Source organism: Salvelinus fontinalis, chromosome 41 (genome assembly GCF_029448725.1).
Source record: "Salvelinus fontinalis isolate EN_2023a chromosome 41, ASM2944872v1, whole genome shotgun sequence".
Classification (NCBI taxonomy): Eukaryota; Metazoa; Chordata; class Actinopteri; order Salmoniformes; family Salmonidae; genus Salvelinus; species Salvelinus fontinalis.
This window is the reverse complement of record NC_074705.1, coordinates 20,729,384-20,744,293: the sequence shown is the minus strand read 5'-3', so window position 1 is coordinate 20,744,293 and position 14,910 is coordinate 20,729,384. Positions and strand designations below refer to the sequence as shown.

The window sequence follows — 14,910 nt, the reverse complement described above, 5'->3', positions numbered from 1 at the left end:
ATACTCGGTATACAAATCCCAAAAGAAAGAAATGATCTCACTCCAATAAATTTTTATAGAAAGTTAGCAAAAATAGATAAGATCTTGCTACCATGGAAAGGAAAATACCTGTCTATTTGTGGGAAAATCACCCTGATTAACTCTTTAATCATATCACAGTTTACCTATTTGCTTATGGTTTTGCCTACACCTAGTGACCTGCTTTTTAAATTATATGAACAAAAAATATTCAATTTTATTTGGAACGGCAAGCCAGATAAAATTAAAAGGGCTTATTTATATAACGAATATGAATTCGGAGGGCAGAAATTATTAAATATTAAAGCATTAGACCTCTCACTAAAGGCATCAGTCATACAAAAGTTATACTTAAATCCAAACTGGTTCTCTAGTAGATTGGTACGAATGTCTCATCCTATGTTCAAGAAGGGCCTTTTTCCCTTTATTCAGATTACAACTGCTCACTTTCGGTTGCTTGAAAAGGAAATAATCTCCAAAATATCTTTATTTTTTAACCTGTTGAGGATGGGGGCGCTGTTGTGACTATTTATGCTAATCGTGTAATTTTTGAAACGGCTTCCCACAAAATCCTTGATCGTACAATATGCATATTATTATTATTATTGGATAGAAAACAGTCTATAGTTTCTATAGGAGTTGAAATTTTGTCTCTAAGTGGAACAGAGCCCATTCTACAGCAATTTCCCTGACATGGAGTCAGATTTCAGAAATTTTGGCCCCTGATCTGGAGTCAGTTAAAAGGGCACTGTTATTGCTATGACTATACGGACACTGCTTACGTCTTCCCCTGGATGCCTTTACGTGATGACGATTTGAATGGGGTCGATTGCGCGTTCACAGGCACTACAAATTAAAAAACCCTGAGGCTAGTCACTCTTTTGGAGCTGCGTCATGCGCCTAGAGGACACCGACCCGCACCTGTTCCAAGCATTAGTGGAGGGAGTAATATTACTCGGGTCATGTTTCTACTTGTTATGGGAGTTAAAAACATCATAAGGTAGTTAATTTAAAGCGTTTTATAGCAATTTATATCCGTTTAGTGCGATTTTGGGACATTTATTTCTGAAACGCTGTGAATTGCTGGGCACGCTTCCAGTTCATCCCGAACGCAGTTGGCATTTCCACATGGCAAGAGGACAGCTTTCCACCAAAAGACGATTGGACCCAAGAAAGGATCCTTTGCCCAAGATACTGATGGAAGAACAGCTCAAAGTAGGACATTTTTATTATGATAAATCGTGTTTCTGTCGAAAAATGTTAGTGGCTTAGGACGCCATGTTTTTTGACGTAGCTTCGCTTGGCGCAAACTGTATTGAAAAGTAAGGATAATTTAAAAAATGTAATTCCGCGATTGTATTAAGAATTAAATTGTCTATCAATCCCTGTCCACCCTATATTTTTTAGTCACGTTTATGAGTATTTATGTATAAGAGTAGATCACTGTCTAAGTGGCGCACGGACATTTTCTCACCAGCTGGGCTACATTTCACATTGTCTAACCATGATTTTGGTGGCTAAATATAAACATTTTCGATAAAACTCTATATGGATTGTGTAATATGATGTTACAGGAGCGTCATCTGAAGAATTCTGAGAAGGTTAGTGAAAAAATTAATATATTTTGGCGATGTTGACTTTATCGCTCACTTTTGCTAGAATCAATGCTGGGCTGCTATGTGCTATGTGCTATGCTAATATAACGATTTATTGTGTTTTCGCTGTAAGACACTTAGAAAATCTGAAATATTGTCTGTATTCACAGGATCTGTGTCTTTCGATTAGTGTATGCTGTGTATTTTTACGAAATGTTTGATGATTAGTAAGTAGGTAAACACGTTGCTCATTGTAGTTTTTCTAGTCCATTTGTGACGGTGGGTGCAATTGTAACCTATGCCATCTACCTGAAATATGCACTTTTTTCTAACAAAACCTATCCCATACCATAAATATGTTATCAGACTGTCATCTGATGAGTTTTTTTCTTGGTTAGGGGCTATAAATATCTTAGTTTAGCCGAATTGGTGATAGCTACTGGTGTTGGTGGACAAATAAAAGATGGTGGATTATGCTAATGTGTTTTTAGGTAATAGATGTACATCTTTACATATTGTGTCTTCCCTGTAAAACATTTTAAAAATCGGACATGTTGGCTGGATTCACAAGATCTGTGTCTTTCATTAGCTGTATTGGACTTTAATGTGTGAAAGTTAAATATTTAAAAAAAAAATTTTTTTTTTAATTTCGCGGCACTGGTTTTTCAGTGGGGGGGGGGGGGGGGGGGGGAGTGCCGCTAGCGGCACCCTCATCCTAGACAGGTTTTAAACAAGCCTTAGAAAGTTGGTTGCAATTTCAGTTTAATCCACCTGAAAGGACGGAACAAATAGTACAACAAATCTTGTGGTAAATTCAAATATAGTAATTGATAAAAAAACTGTATTTATCGAAGAAATGTTTAAAAAAGGTATAATTTTTGTGAATGATATCATAAATAGGACTGGTGGAGTAATGTCACACATGCAGCTAACACAGACATATGGAAATGTCTGCTCTACCCAAAATTACAACCAATTAATTGCAGCATTACCACAAAAATGGAAGAGGCAGGTGGAAGGGGATAAAAGTAAGGAACTTGTATGTCGGCCTTATATTAAAGAACATAAATGGTTAAAGAAAAGTGTGATAAATAAAAACATATACCAATTTCATTTAAGGACCAAAAAACTTACAGCTGTGCCATATAAATTGCTAAATAGTTGGGAAGAGATTTTCGATGTACCCATTCCATGGCACATGGTTTATGAATTGATACGCAAAACAACGCCGGATTCAAAACTTCGAATTTTTCAATTTAAATTATTGTACAAAATTCTTGCAACTAATAGAATGTTATATAAATGGGGGATACAATCTTCCCAGCTCTGTAGATTCTGCTGTGAGGAGGCAGAGTCATTAGACCATTTATTTTGGTATTGTCCGCATGTAGCTCGTTTTTGGTCACAGGTCCAGGAATGGTTGAAGAATTGCAACATTTGCGTAGAACTAACGCTACAGATAGCAATACTGGGGGATTTGAAAAGCCATAGTCAATCAATCAATAATATAATAATTATTTTAGCAAAAATGTTTATTTTTAATTTACAATCCGTGGAAGCTATGAGAATAGGAAGATTCAAATCTTTTGTGAAGCATCACAGCACAGTTGAAAAATATATGGCAAATAAAAATCCGAAATGGATGATGTTGGAAGATAGATGGGAAAGGTTGAGTGGAGCTGAAGGGTGGGACTAATAACAAGATAAACAATGTAGGGCATACGGGATCTGAGAAATGTGTATAGGTGCGGAGCTATTGTGAAATAGCACAGTTACAAGTGGAAATCAAACTGGATGGACAACAGAAATAGAGGAAGGACTAAGAACAAACAAGAGAGAACTATTATAAAGTAGACTGTGTCTGTAAATGTGTATAAGATGTATAAATTGAAGGTAAAAACAGAAATGTTTATCAGTTTACTCCAATTGGGGGATCGGTGGTAGGGTTTGCGGGGAATAATAATAAAGGTATACTCTTTAAAAAAAGTATGTATGTCTATGTAGGTATGTGTATGTATATATGTGTATATGTATGCATACGTGAATGGATATATATATTTACCCCAAAAAATATGGGGGATTGGAAATGATGCAGACAATTACATTGGAAGCAACATTCTTTCCGCAATATTAAGCTGATCCACCCCCACAAAAAAAAAAAAAAAAAAAAAAAGGAGGGTGGGTCAAAATCAAAAGTAACAGTCCGTATCTGGTGTGGCCACCAGCTGCATTCTCATGGACTGCACCAGATTTTCCAGTTCTTGCTGTGAGATGTTACCCCACTCTTCCACCAAGGCACCCTCAAGTTCCCGGACATTTCTGGGGGGAATGGCCATAGCCCTCACCCTCTGATCCAACAGGTCCCAGACGAGCTCAATGGGGTTGAGATCCGGGCTCTTCACTGGCCATGGCAGACCACTGACATTCCTGTCTTGCAGGAAATCACGCACAAAACGAGCAATATGGCTGGTGGCATTGTCATGCTGGAGGGTCATGTCAGGATGAGCTTGCAGGAAGGGTACCACATGAGGGAGGACATTGTCTTCCCTGCAACGCACAGCGTTGAGATTGCTGATGATGCTGTGACACACCACCCCAGACCGTGACGGACCCTATCCCGCTCCAGAGTACAGGCCTCGGTGTCACGCTAATTCCTTCGACGATAAACATGAATCCAACCATCACCCCATGTAAGACAAAACAGCGACTCGTCAGTGAAGAGGACTTTTGGCAGTCCTGTCTGGTCCAGCAACGGAAGGTTTGTGCCCATAGGCGACGTTGTTACCGCTGATGTCTGGTGAGGACCTGCCTTACAACAGGTCTACAAGCTCTCAGTCCAGCCTCTCTCAGCCTATTGCGGACAGTCTGAGCACTGATGGAGGGATTGTGCGTTCCTGGTGTAACTCAGGCAGTTGTTGTTGCCATCTTGTACCTGTCCCGCAGGTGTGATGTTCGGATGTACCGATCCTGTGCAGGTGTTGTTACACGTGGTCTGCTACTGTGAGGATGATCAGCTGTCCATCCTGTTTCCCTGTGGCGCTATCGTAGGCGTCTCACAGTACGGACATTGCAGTTTATTGCCCTGGCCACATCTGCAATCCTCATGCCTCCTTGCAGCATGCCTAAGGGCGTTCACGCAGATGAGCAGGGACCCTGGGCATCTTTCTTTCTGTGTTTTTCATAGTCAGTAGAAAGGCCTCTTTAGTGTCCTAAGTTTTTCATAATTGTGACCTTACTTGCTTTCCAATTGTAAATTGTTAGTGTCTTAACAACCGTTCCAAAGGTTCATGTTCATTAATTGTTTATGGTTCATCGAACAAGCATGGGAAGCAGTGTTTCAACCCTTTACAATGAAGATCTGTGAAGTTATTTGGATTTTTACGAATTATCTTTGAAAGACAGGTTCCTGAAAAGGGGACATTTCTAATTTTGCTGGGTTTAGGAGGAACAGGGCGTAAGGGGGATAACAGACCCTTCACTATTATTTAATGGGATGGTGTCTGCGCACCTTAGGGTGTAATTTGAGTTCATTTAAATTATAAAAAGTGTGGAGATGTTTCAGGAGATATGGTGTGTTGGGGGGCTGTCTATATATCTGGGGAATAGTTTTGGTTATGGTGATGTGTGGTGTTGTTTTGTATCGTGGGGTAGAGGGCAAGGTGAGTATGGCACATGTATGCAGTACTGCAGTACATGATATATTTTGGTGTTTTATTTTAAGGGGGGTGGTGAAAAACCTTTTAATGAAATGAGAATATTTCATTAAAGAAAGACAAAAAGTCAAGTCTCTCTCTCGCTCTCTCGCATTCTCTCTCTCTCTCTCTCTCTCTCTCTTTCGTTCTCTGTCTGCCCCTCTCTCCCTCTCTCTCTCTCCCACCCACGCTCTCTCTTACCCCCTCTCTCTTCTCTTTCTCTCTCTCTGACTCAGGGAGGTATTGTGGTCCATTGGGCCAAGCCTGATGAATAGCCAGCTCATTAGCAAGTCACACTCCTGCAGACGTATGACAGTCCAACTGGCTCTGGCATGATGGGTTGTGTCCTCCCTGACCTCAGCATATTGTGCTCCCCCTCTCACTCTCTCTCTCCCACCACAGGTTTTATGACTTTATGACAGATTACACATTTCTGGCAGAGACTCTCTCCCCCTGGTCATGCAGAAAGAGATGGGAAATAAACCTATGGAACAAAGAGCTTCTCTTTGTTAAACTCCTAATCCCCAAAATTGGAGGACTTAACAATATTTCTATGTTTGAGACTGTGGGAATGGTCCGTGGGTATTTAAAGAACAATCCTGTCGAAGTTGTTTATTTTGTGACATCAGGAAGGACGGTATAGCACAGAACTGAGCTTGCTTTGGAAGTGAACATTTCTATTAGTTTTCTACCTTGAATGTTTAAAATATATGATTGAATATTCAACTACTTGTGAGAAGATGTAATGTCATGTTGGCCTTCTAAACAAGATACTTGTTTAGTTACATAGTTTTAACTAGTCAGTGGCCACACCCTCGTGAGCCTAGACATTACATAGGCGTCATGGACTGCCCTTTTCTCAGAAGTGTATAAAACCCACTCCTGACAAAACTTACATTAGACCAGTCCGCGTGCAGCTGTGGCTACATGGCTGACAAATGGATTAAAACTACAAGTCCAGAACAACCAGACTACATGTAGTGTTGGCTACACGGCTAGAAATGGTTCAACTCTGAGACTATCAATCACTACAGAATAAGAGCAAATCCGAAACGTAGAATTACTGGTCTGCAGCTAGAAATTACATAAACCTAGGATGAGAATACCGACATCTGCCGAAACATCTATTCTAAGGACATGGTACACCTGACGTATCCATTATGAACACAACCCAAGACTTTCTGTCGATTGACTCTTCAGCAGACGGACCAGCGATTTCATCAGAGAGAGACAACAAGACATACAAGCGTAAATATGTACATTGCAATTTCTTTCAGAATGAGCGGCCGTTCATGTGCAAAGGATTAGCATTTCAATTAATATAATTATCAACTGTGTAGTGAATCCATTTTGTCTTTCCTGCTCTTTTATCTGTCCCCACCCCTTTCCATTGTCTACCAAGCCGTCATACTGGTTTAGCCCACTAGGGACGTATCAATATATTGTGTAGTAACCAATATCTACTCTTCGTTTGTTACGTATGTATTTCTGTGAAAATGAGTTAGTTAATAAATAAATAAATAAATAAGCCAATTTGTATATCGCTGATTCATCATTTAGGCTAGGGTTCGTGCAGATTTCCAAGTGTTTGCGACATTCAGTAATGGGAACTGATGAGGTAATAATAATTCATTAGTAGAAGACTGTAATTGATCAGATATTAAAATATCTGAAGATTTATATTCGCGGGAACTTATAGCTCTGTAATTCTCAACATTTTCCGTGGTGCTCCGACTTCCTAGTTAATGAATGTTTACATGATTAGTTTAATCACGTAATAAACCTAGAGTACTGATTTGATATAAACACGTCTTCACATTTAATGATAGTCCAGACACGACAACATGGAATTAGATAATTGGTGAATTTGTGCAGTTCGACTGCTTTGCAGACGGTCTGGAACGTGGCCACAATCTTACCCATGAAGTAGGTGACCATTTTACACATGGCAGCTCCGAAGATGAAGTCCTCCAGCATGTTTGGGATGAGCGTGAAGGGCATGCAGAAGACAGCCAACGTCAGGTCACTGACCGCCAGCGACAGCAAGAAGGAGTTGGTGACCGTGCGCATGCGCTTGTTGACCGTCAGGACCACAATGATCAGAAGGTTGCCAAAGACGCTGAGCAGGAAGATGAGAGAGTAGAGCAGGATGCGCACCGAGTCCATTTCTGAGAGCGAGAGAGAGAAATATGACAATGATTACATATTAAAACATCAGTAAAAGTCGGAAGTTTACATACACTTATGTCGGAGTAATTAAAAAAAAATATATTTTTTTATTTTTCAACCACTCAACAAATGTATTGTTACAAACTACAGTTTTGGCAAGTCGGTTAGGACATCTACTTTGTGCATGACACAAGTCATTTTTCCAACAATTGTTTACAGACAGATTATTTCACTTATAATTCACTGTATCACAATTCCAGTGGGTCAGAAGTTTACATACACTAAGTTGACAGTGCCTTTAAATAGCTTGGAAAATTTCAGAAAATTATGTCATGGCTTTAGAAGCTTCTGATAGGCTAATTGACATAATTTGAGTCAATTGGAGGTGTACCTGTGGATGTATTTCAATGCCGACCTTCAAACTCAGTGCCTCTTTGCTTGACATAATGAGAAAATCCAAAGAAATCAGCGAAGACCTCAGAAAAAAATTGTAGACCTCCAAAAGTCTGGTTCATCCTTTGGAGTAATTTCCAAACGCCTGAAGGTAACACGTTCGTCTGTACAAACAATAGTACGCAAGTATAAACACCATGGGACCACGCAGCCGTCATACCGCTCAGGAAGGAGACGTGTTCTGTCTCCAAGAGATGAACGTACTGTGGTGTAAAAAGTGCAAATGAATCCCAGAACAACAGCAAAGGACCAAGATGCTGGAGAAAACAGGTACAAAAGTATCTATATCCACAGTAAAACGAGTCCTATAATCGACGTAACATGAAAGTCTGCTCATCAAGGAAGAAGCCACTGCTCCAAAACTGCCACAAAAATGCCAGACTGCGGTTTGCAACTGCACATGCGGACAAAGATCGTACTTTTCGGAGAAATGTCCTCTGGTCTGATGAAACAAAAATAGAACTGCTTGGACATAATGACCATTTTTATGTTTGGAGGAAAAAGGGGGCGGCTCTCTAGCCGAAGAACACCATCCCAACCGTGAAGCACGGGGGTGACAGCATCATGTTGTGGGGGTGCTTTGCTGCAGGAGGGACTGGTGCACTTCACAAAATAGATGGCATCACGAGGCAGGAAAATTATGTGGATATATTAAAAAAACATCTCAAGACGTCAGTCAGGAAGTTAAAGCTTGGTCTCAAATGGGTCTTCCAAATGGACAATGACCCTAAGCATACTTCCAAGGTTGTGGCAAAATGGCTTAAGGACAACAAAGTCAAGGTATTGGAGTGGCCGTCACAAAGCCCTGACCTCAATCCTATAGAAAATTTGTGTGCTGAACTGAAAAAGCATTTGCGAGCAAGGAGGCCTACAAACTTTACTCAGTTACACAAGCTCTGTCAGGAGGAATGGGCCAAAATTCACCCAACTTATTGTGGGAAGCTTGTGGAAGGCTACCCAAAACGTTTGACACAAATTAAACAATTTAAAGGCAATGCTACCAAATACTAATTGAGTGTATGTAAACTTCTGACCCACTGGGAATGTGATAAAAGAAATAAAAGCTGAAATAAATAATTCTCTCTACTATTATTCTGACATTTCACATTCTTCAAATAAAATGGTGATCCTAACTGACCTAAAACAGGGAATTTGTATTAGGATTAAATGTCAGGATTGTGAAAAACTGAGTTTAAATGTATTTGGCTAAGGTGTATGTAAACTTCCGACTTCAACTGTATTTTCATTTTATTTATATTAGTTCAAAAAATGTAATGTACATTTTGTTTAGGTTCAGTTCGTTTTCAGATGCATTTGACTAGTTTTATGAATAGATTTATATAAAAATGGATTGGATTTACGGTATATAACACTTTTCTACCAACTGAGGTACTCAATGCGCTTTACATAGTAAGGGGGAAACTCGGCAACCATTTTGTGCCAGAACGCTCACCACACATCAGCTATCAGGTGGAGATGTGAGGAGTGATTTATGCCATGTATGAATGAGGGGGGTGATTAGATGGCCATGATGGAATAGGGCAAGATTGGGAATTTAGCCATGACACTGGGGTTAACACCTGTACTCTTACGATAAGTGCCATTAGATTTTGTATGACCTCAGAGAGTCAGGACATCCGAAAGATGGCACCTCACGCAAGGCAATGTTCCCTTGCACCTTCACGTCAACTGCATTAACTTTACAAGAATCCTGTAATCAAAGTTCATTAAGATTTGACTGCAGTGGACTGCAAGCTTCTGCAGTTGCCCTTCACCAACTTCATCCTGCAGCGTTTGTCTGCATTGTGGGAGGCTCTATTGTCAACAAATCATTAGGGTGTTTCTGTTAGACTAACGCGAACGTGACCAAAGACATGATTGAAACAGGAACCAATTTGCCACAATGTATATGTACAATAGTGGATATACAAATACATGTGATATTTGAGGCTCTCTCTCTCTAAGTGATTGTACAGTATACACACGTTATATTATGATTTTAGTTTGTGAGTGTGTGATATGTTTACTTCGACATTATAAAGAAAACCTTTCATAAACAATAGCAACACTGCCATGTTAATCTGAGCCTCCCTGTTAGAAAACCACATTTGTGTCCGACTTTCGAGGCTGTCACTTCATTCCTAGACTTTCATCTACAGTCGTTTGCTTTATCCTTACCACTCAGACGCTCCCAATATCTGCAGTGCTGCTCGTGGCAATGTCATTGCGCTGAGTCTACCTTATAATCAGGGTTTCCCAAACTAGGGGATTTGAAAATTGGGTCACGAGTGAAAATTTGCGCCTGGTAGATCCTGATTACATACAGTATTAAAGCGGTAACTAATCCAACTATAGGATTTGCATAGGCTTCTGAGGAACTCATAAACCTCTGTTAGCCTCATTGATGCTACAAAACTGTCAGTGTTAAACCTTGATGACAATACAGCAGAAAAGTTGAACAGAAATGACATCTACTCTAAAAAATATATATTAAAGCCACGCCCCTAATAAGCCAATCCTCCATTCCATGGTTCTTCCAGGAACCTGTTGCTACATTGAACCATTAAAGGTTCCTCCAAGAAACCGTCAACTAGCTGAAGGTGCAAATATGAACCATTGAACAGCCATTGTTCCTTGAGGAACTCTAGGGGTTCCTTGAGTCAGTCCTTATTCTAAGAGTGTAGACTCAGCGAAATGACTTTGCCATGAGCAGCGCCACAGATATTGAGATGAGCGCGATGCAAGACTTCACTCTCACACAGCCATACACAGTATCTCCACATGTGCATGGGTTCGCTTCACACCATTACAGCATGATAGCCACAGGACCAAAACAGCGGAGAAGTTTAGCCTCGCGGTTTAAATATTTTATTTCAGTTTTTTTTTTTTTCAGGATTAGTTTTTGTTTTAGTTTCAGTTTACTGTAATAACCTTGGATGGAAGGGACAGCTACTGTCAGGCCATAAATTGCTCTGTCTCCGAGACAGCCGAGTCAGCTAAAAACCTTTTGGCCATGGAGTCTGCAGATGAAGTCTACATTATAAGAAAGATATGTCAGGGCTGTATGTGTGTGTGTGTGTGTGTGTGTGTGTGTGTGTGTGTGTGTGTGTGTGTGTGTGTGTGTGTGTGTGTGTGTGTGTGTGTGTGTGTGTGTGTGTGTGTGTGTGTGTGTGTGTGTGTGTGTGTGTGTGTGTGTGTTTGTCTGTGTGCATGCGTGCATACGCTTGTATGTAAGGGGGGCTTGTGTCGTATCTATGGGTGCAGTTCTATACCTTTTTCCCATAATTTTGGTCCATAACTCTCCTAGTTTCAGGAAAGGTATCTCCACAGGTTTTTATTTTTTTCCTATATTTGATAAGTTACCCAACTTTGTCTGGTGATAGTTAAGTTGAAAATACTGTATATTAACTTTAATAGTGATGTTCTGTGGAAAATGTAATTTCAGCATATTGGGCCATAAAAGTGATGCACCAGTGTAGTGTGAAATATATAGAATTGTTTAGAGGACTTTGATTTAATTTCCTCCTCTACTATAGTAAAAACCTGTGAGAGAACAGTGAATAGCCTGAAACCCCAAAGTCTGTTTCAGTCTGATAATAGACCCCTAGTCTATTAGGTATGCACCAGACACAGCCAGCCGTGAGGTGTAGCGGCAAAAACGTATTTGTTCTTATTGTCACTCAAAGAGAGTCGAGCATATAACAATTGCTTGGTTTTATTCTTGTAGATCATAATAAGCTTGAATATGAATTAAAGATAACTCATTTAAATTAAATATTACCAAAGATAAAATGTAAGGATGCCATATTTAATTGAATAATATAATTTGAATGTGTTGAGATCGATGTGGTTGGGGTATCAATATAAATCACTCCAGCCAGGTGATTGAAAACAGTGTGAGATTCTCCAAAGTAGCCACCCTTTGCCTTGATGACAGCTTTGCACACTCTTGGCATTCTCTCAACCAAATTCATGAGGTAGCCATCTGAAATGCATTTAAAATAAACTGGTGTGCCTTGTTAATTTGTAGAATTTCTTTCCTTAATTCGTTTGAGCCAGTTGTGACAGGCAGGAAGGTATACAGAAGATAGCCCTATTTGGTAAAATACCAAGTCCATATTATGGTAAGAATAGCTCAAATAAGCAAAAAAAAACGACAGTCCATCATTACTTTAAGACATGAAGGTCAGTCAATGCGGGAAAAAAAAAAAACTTCAAGTGCGGTTGCAAAAACCATCAAGCACTATGATGAAACTATCTCTCATGAGGACCACCACAGGAAAGAAAGACCCACAGTTACCTCCGCTGAAGAGGATAAGTTCATTAGAGTTACCAGCCTCAGAAATTGCAGCCCAAATAAATGCTTCACAGAGTTCAAGTAATAGACACATCTCAATATCAATTATTCAGAGGAGAGTCCGTGAATCAGGCCTTCATGGTCGAGTAACTGCAAAGAAACCACTACTAAAGGACACCAATAAGAATAAGAGACTTGCTTGGGCCAAAAAACACGACCAATAGGCATTAGACCAGCGAAAATCTGAGTCCAAATTTGAGATTTTTGGTTTCGACCGCCGTGTCTTTGTTAGACGCAGAGTAGGTGAACGGATGTTCTCTGCATGTGTGATTCCCACCTTGAAGCATGGAGGAGGAGGTGTGATGGTGTAGTGGTGCTTTGTTGGGGACACTGTCAGTGATTTATTTAGAATTCAAGGCACACTTAACTAGCATGGCTACCACAGCATTCTGGAGCGATACGCCATCCCATCTGGTTTGCGCTTAGAGGGACTATAATTTGATTTTCAACAGGACAATGACCCAACACACCTCCAGGCTGTGTAAGGGCTCTTTGACCAAGAGTGATGGAGTGCTACATCAGATGACCTGGCCCCCACAATCACCAGACCACAACCCTACTGGGATAGTTTGGGATGAGTTGGACGGCAGAGTGAAGGAAAAGCAGCCACCAAGAGCTCAGAATATGTGGGAACTCCTTCAAGACTGTTGGAAAAGCATTCCAGGGGAAGCTGGTTGAGAGAATGCCAAGAGTGTGCAAAGCTGTCATCAAGGCAAAGTGTGGCTACTTTGAATATTCTCAAAAATATAAATATATTTTTATATAACACTTTTGATTACTAAATGATTTCATATTTGTTTTTTAATAGTTTCGATGTATTCATTATCATTCTACATTGTAGAAAATAGTCAAAATAAAGAAAAACCCTTGTGTAAGTGGGTCCAAACCTTTTGGCTGGTACTGTATGTTGATAAAGTGCCTTGATAAAGAACCTTATGTGCACACTGAATGAGTGGTCACCAATTTTATTTTCAACACTTTCCCTGGATGCCACTAGTCTTGTTCAAGTAAACACTTCATCTGTTTTATCCGAAGTGTCCCCACTTGCATCACCGAATAATTAGCTTTTGTGTGGCATTGACTGGTAAGATGCTTCAGGAAGGTGTCTCCTGTGCCAGCAAGGCAGAGTTTCCGCCAGGTATGGGCAGAATTGTGGAGGAAGTAGTACTCTCTAAGCAATCAGCATGACGTCCTTTACATTTGCGATGTCATTTTGCTCCAAAATGTGATTTATTTATTGGTTTTTAAGAGGCAATTACTCAAAAATGACAAACTAAAATGAATTTATACACACGAATCTTCAGGGGTCATTTTGCAACAAAACAATTCTGCCCACTTATTTCCCTTCAAAATGTGTTTGCCTAAGGATAGTTAGCATGCACATATCTAAATCTTACCAAACATTACTTTTTTTCTGTCAGAAAATATACATTTCCCTTAAGGTGGGCGTTTTCCCCCAAGTTAGCCTATTGTTCAATGTGTTGTGAACAACCTGCTGCTGTGACAAACAAAATTATTTATTTAAATTATTTTCTTCGCAACCCATCATATAATTTAATGGAGGAATTAATCTCATGTAATTCATTTAATGATAGGAAATTATTCAAGAAGCTCAAAACAATAGAGATAGTTATAGAGAATGTTTAGGAACATTCCAGTAATACCTTTTTGTCGTGTGGATGGGGTTTTTGTGATGACAGACGCATTGTCACAGGTGGTATTGGTAACTTCCTTGCTCATATTGCCAGATGCATTCACGGATGATTTGCTCTGCAGACAGTCCAGGAATGTTGACAAAGAAGTGTCATTCGAAGTTTGTAAAGCCATGTTTTTTTCTCTGTTCTTCAAACTATAAAAATTTATCAAATAAATTACTTTTCATCCTTATCAGTTGTATCTCTATGAAAAAATTATAAAGTTGCAAAGTGCATCACAAAAATGCCCATGGTAGCAAATCTGCTCCACAGGATTATTTCCAATTTACTCTCCTGTCGTTTTGACATAAAAATGTTCTGAAGGCGAGCTGTCATATATGTCAATCCACTGACAGTCTGCAGAAAGATATGCAGATCCGTGAGAAGAGTCACCGAGAGCACACTGGCATCACTGTTGTGTGGAAACCTGAGAGACTTTCTGGTATATAGAGAGAGGGCGTGTGTTTTTATACTGAGGGATATCTTTCTCTCTCCGCTCTCTCTCTCCTCTCTCTCTATGTGTGTCACTATATAAACACGTGTTGGAGAGGGGTGTTTGGGATGAGGGGCCATGCAGTTACTTAACTGCAGCACAGTAGCATATACTATAGCTTGATACTGCCTCCCAGTGGAAGTTACAACACTTTAGCCCAGTGGTCACCAACCTTTTCTGAGTCAAGATCACTTCCTGAGTCCAAAAGCAAGCCGAGATCGACCATTCAGATTTTTTTAAAGCATATTGCCTATGCTTAAATTTCCCTGCCAAATGATCTTTCAAAATTGTTGGTATATGATCACACTGAGTGAGCAATGGAGGGAGGGAGGGACAGTGGTGAGGCTGCCTCTCATCCAATTCACCGTCCCTCTGCTCTCCCTCCCTCCGCTGAGAAAAGGTGAAACTGAAGTTGCACTGCGTTAATTCTGCCTCATGC

General features: G+C 40.0%; 1 protein-coding gene across 1 annotated transcript in view; it reads right to left on the bottom strand.

The window, feature by feature from the left end:
* Positions 1-14,429, bottom strand: part of LOC129840374 (cholecystokinin receptor-like) — a 54,209-nt gene extending 39,780 nt beyond the window's left edge. Inside the window, exons 1-2 of the mRNA XM_055908194.1 lie at positions 13,949-14,429; positions 7,225-7,473 (exon numbers count right to left, since the gene is read on the bottom strand). Coding sequence (XP_055764169.1) covers positions 7,225-7,473; positions 13,949-14,111 — 412 coding nt within the window. The 5' untranslated portion in view covers positions 14,112-14,429. The remainder of the gene's footprint in view (positions 1-7,224; positions 7,474-13,948) is intronic.
* Positions 14,430-14,910: the final 481 nt, after the last annotated feature.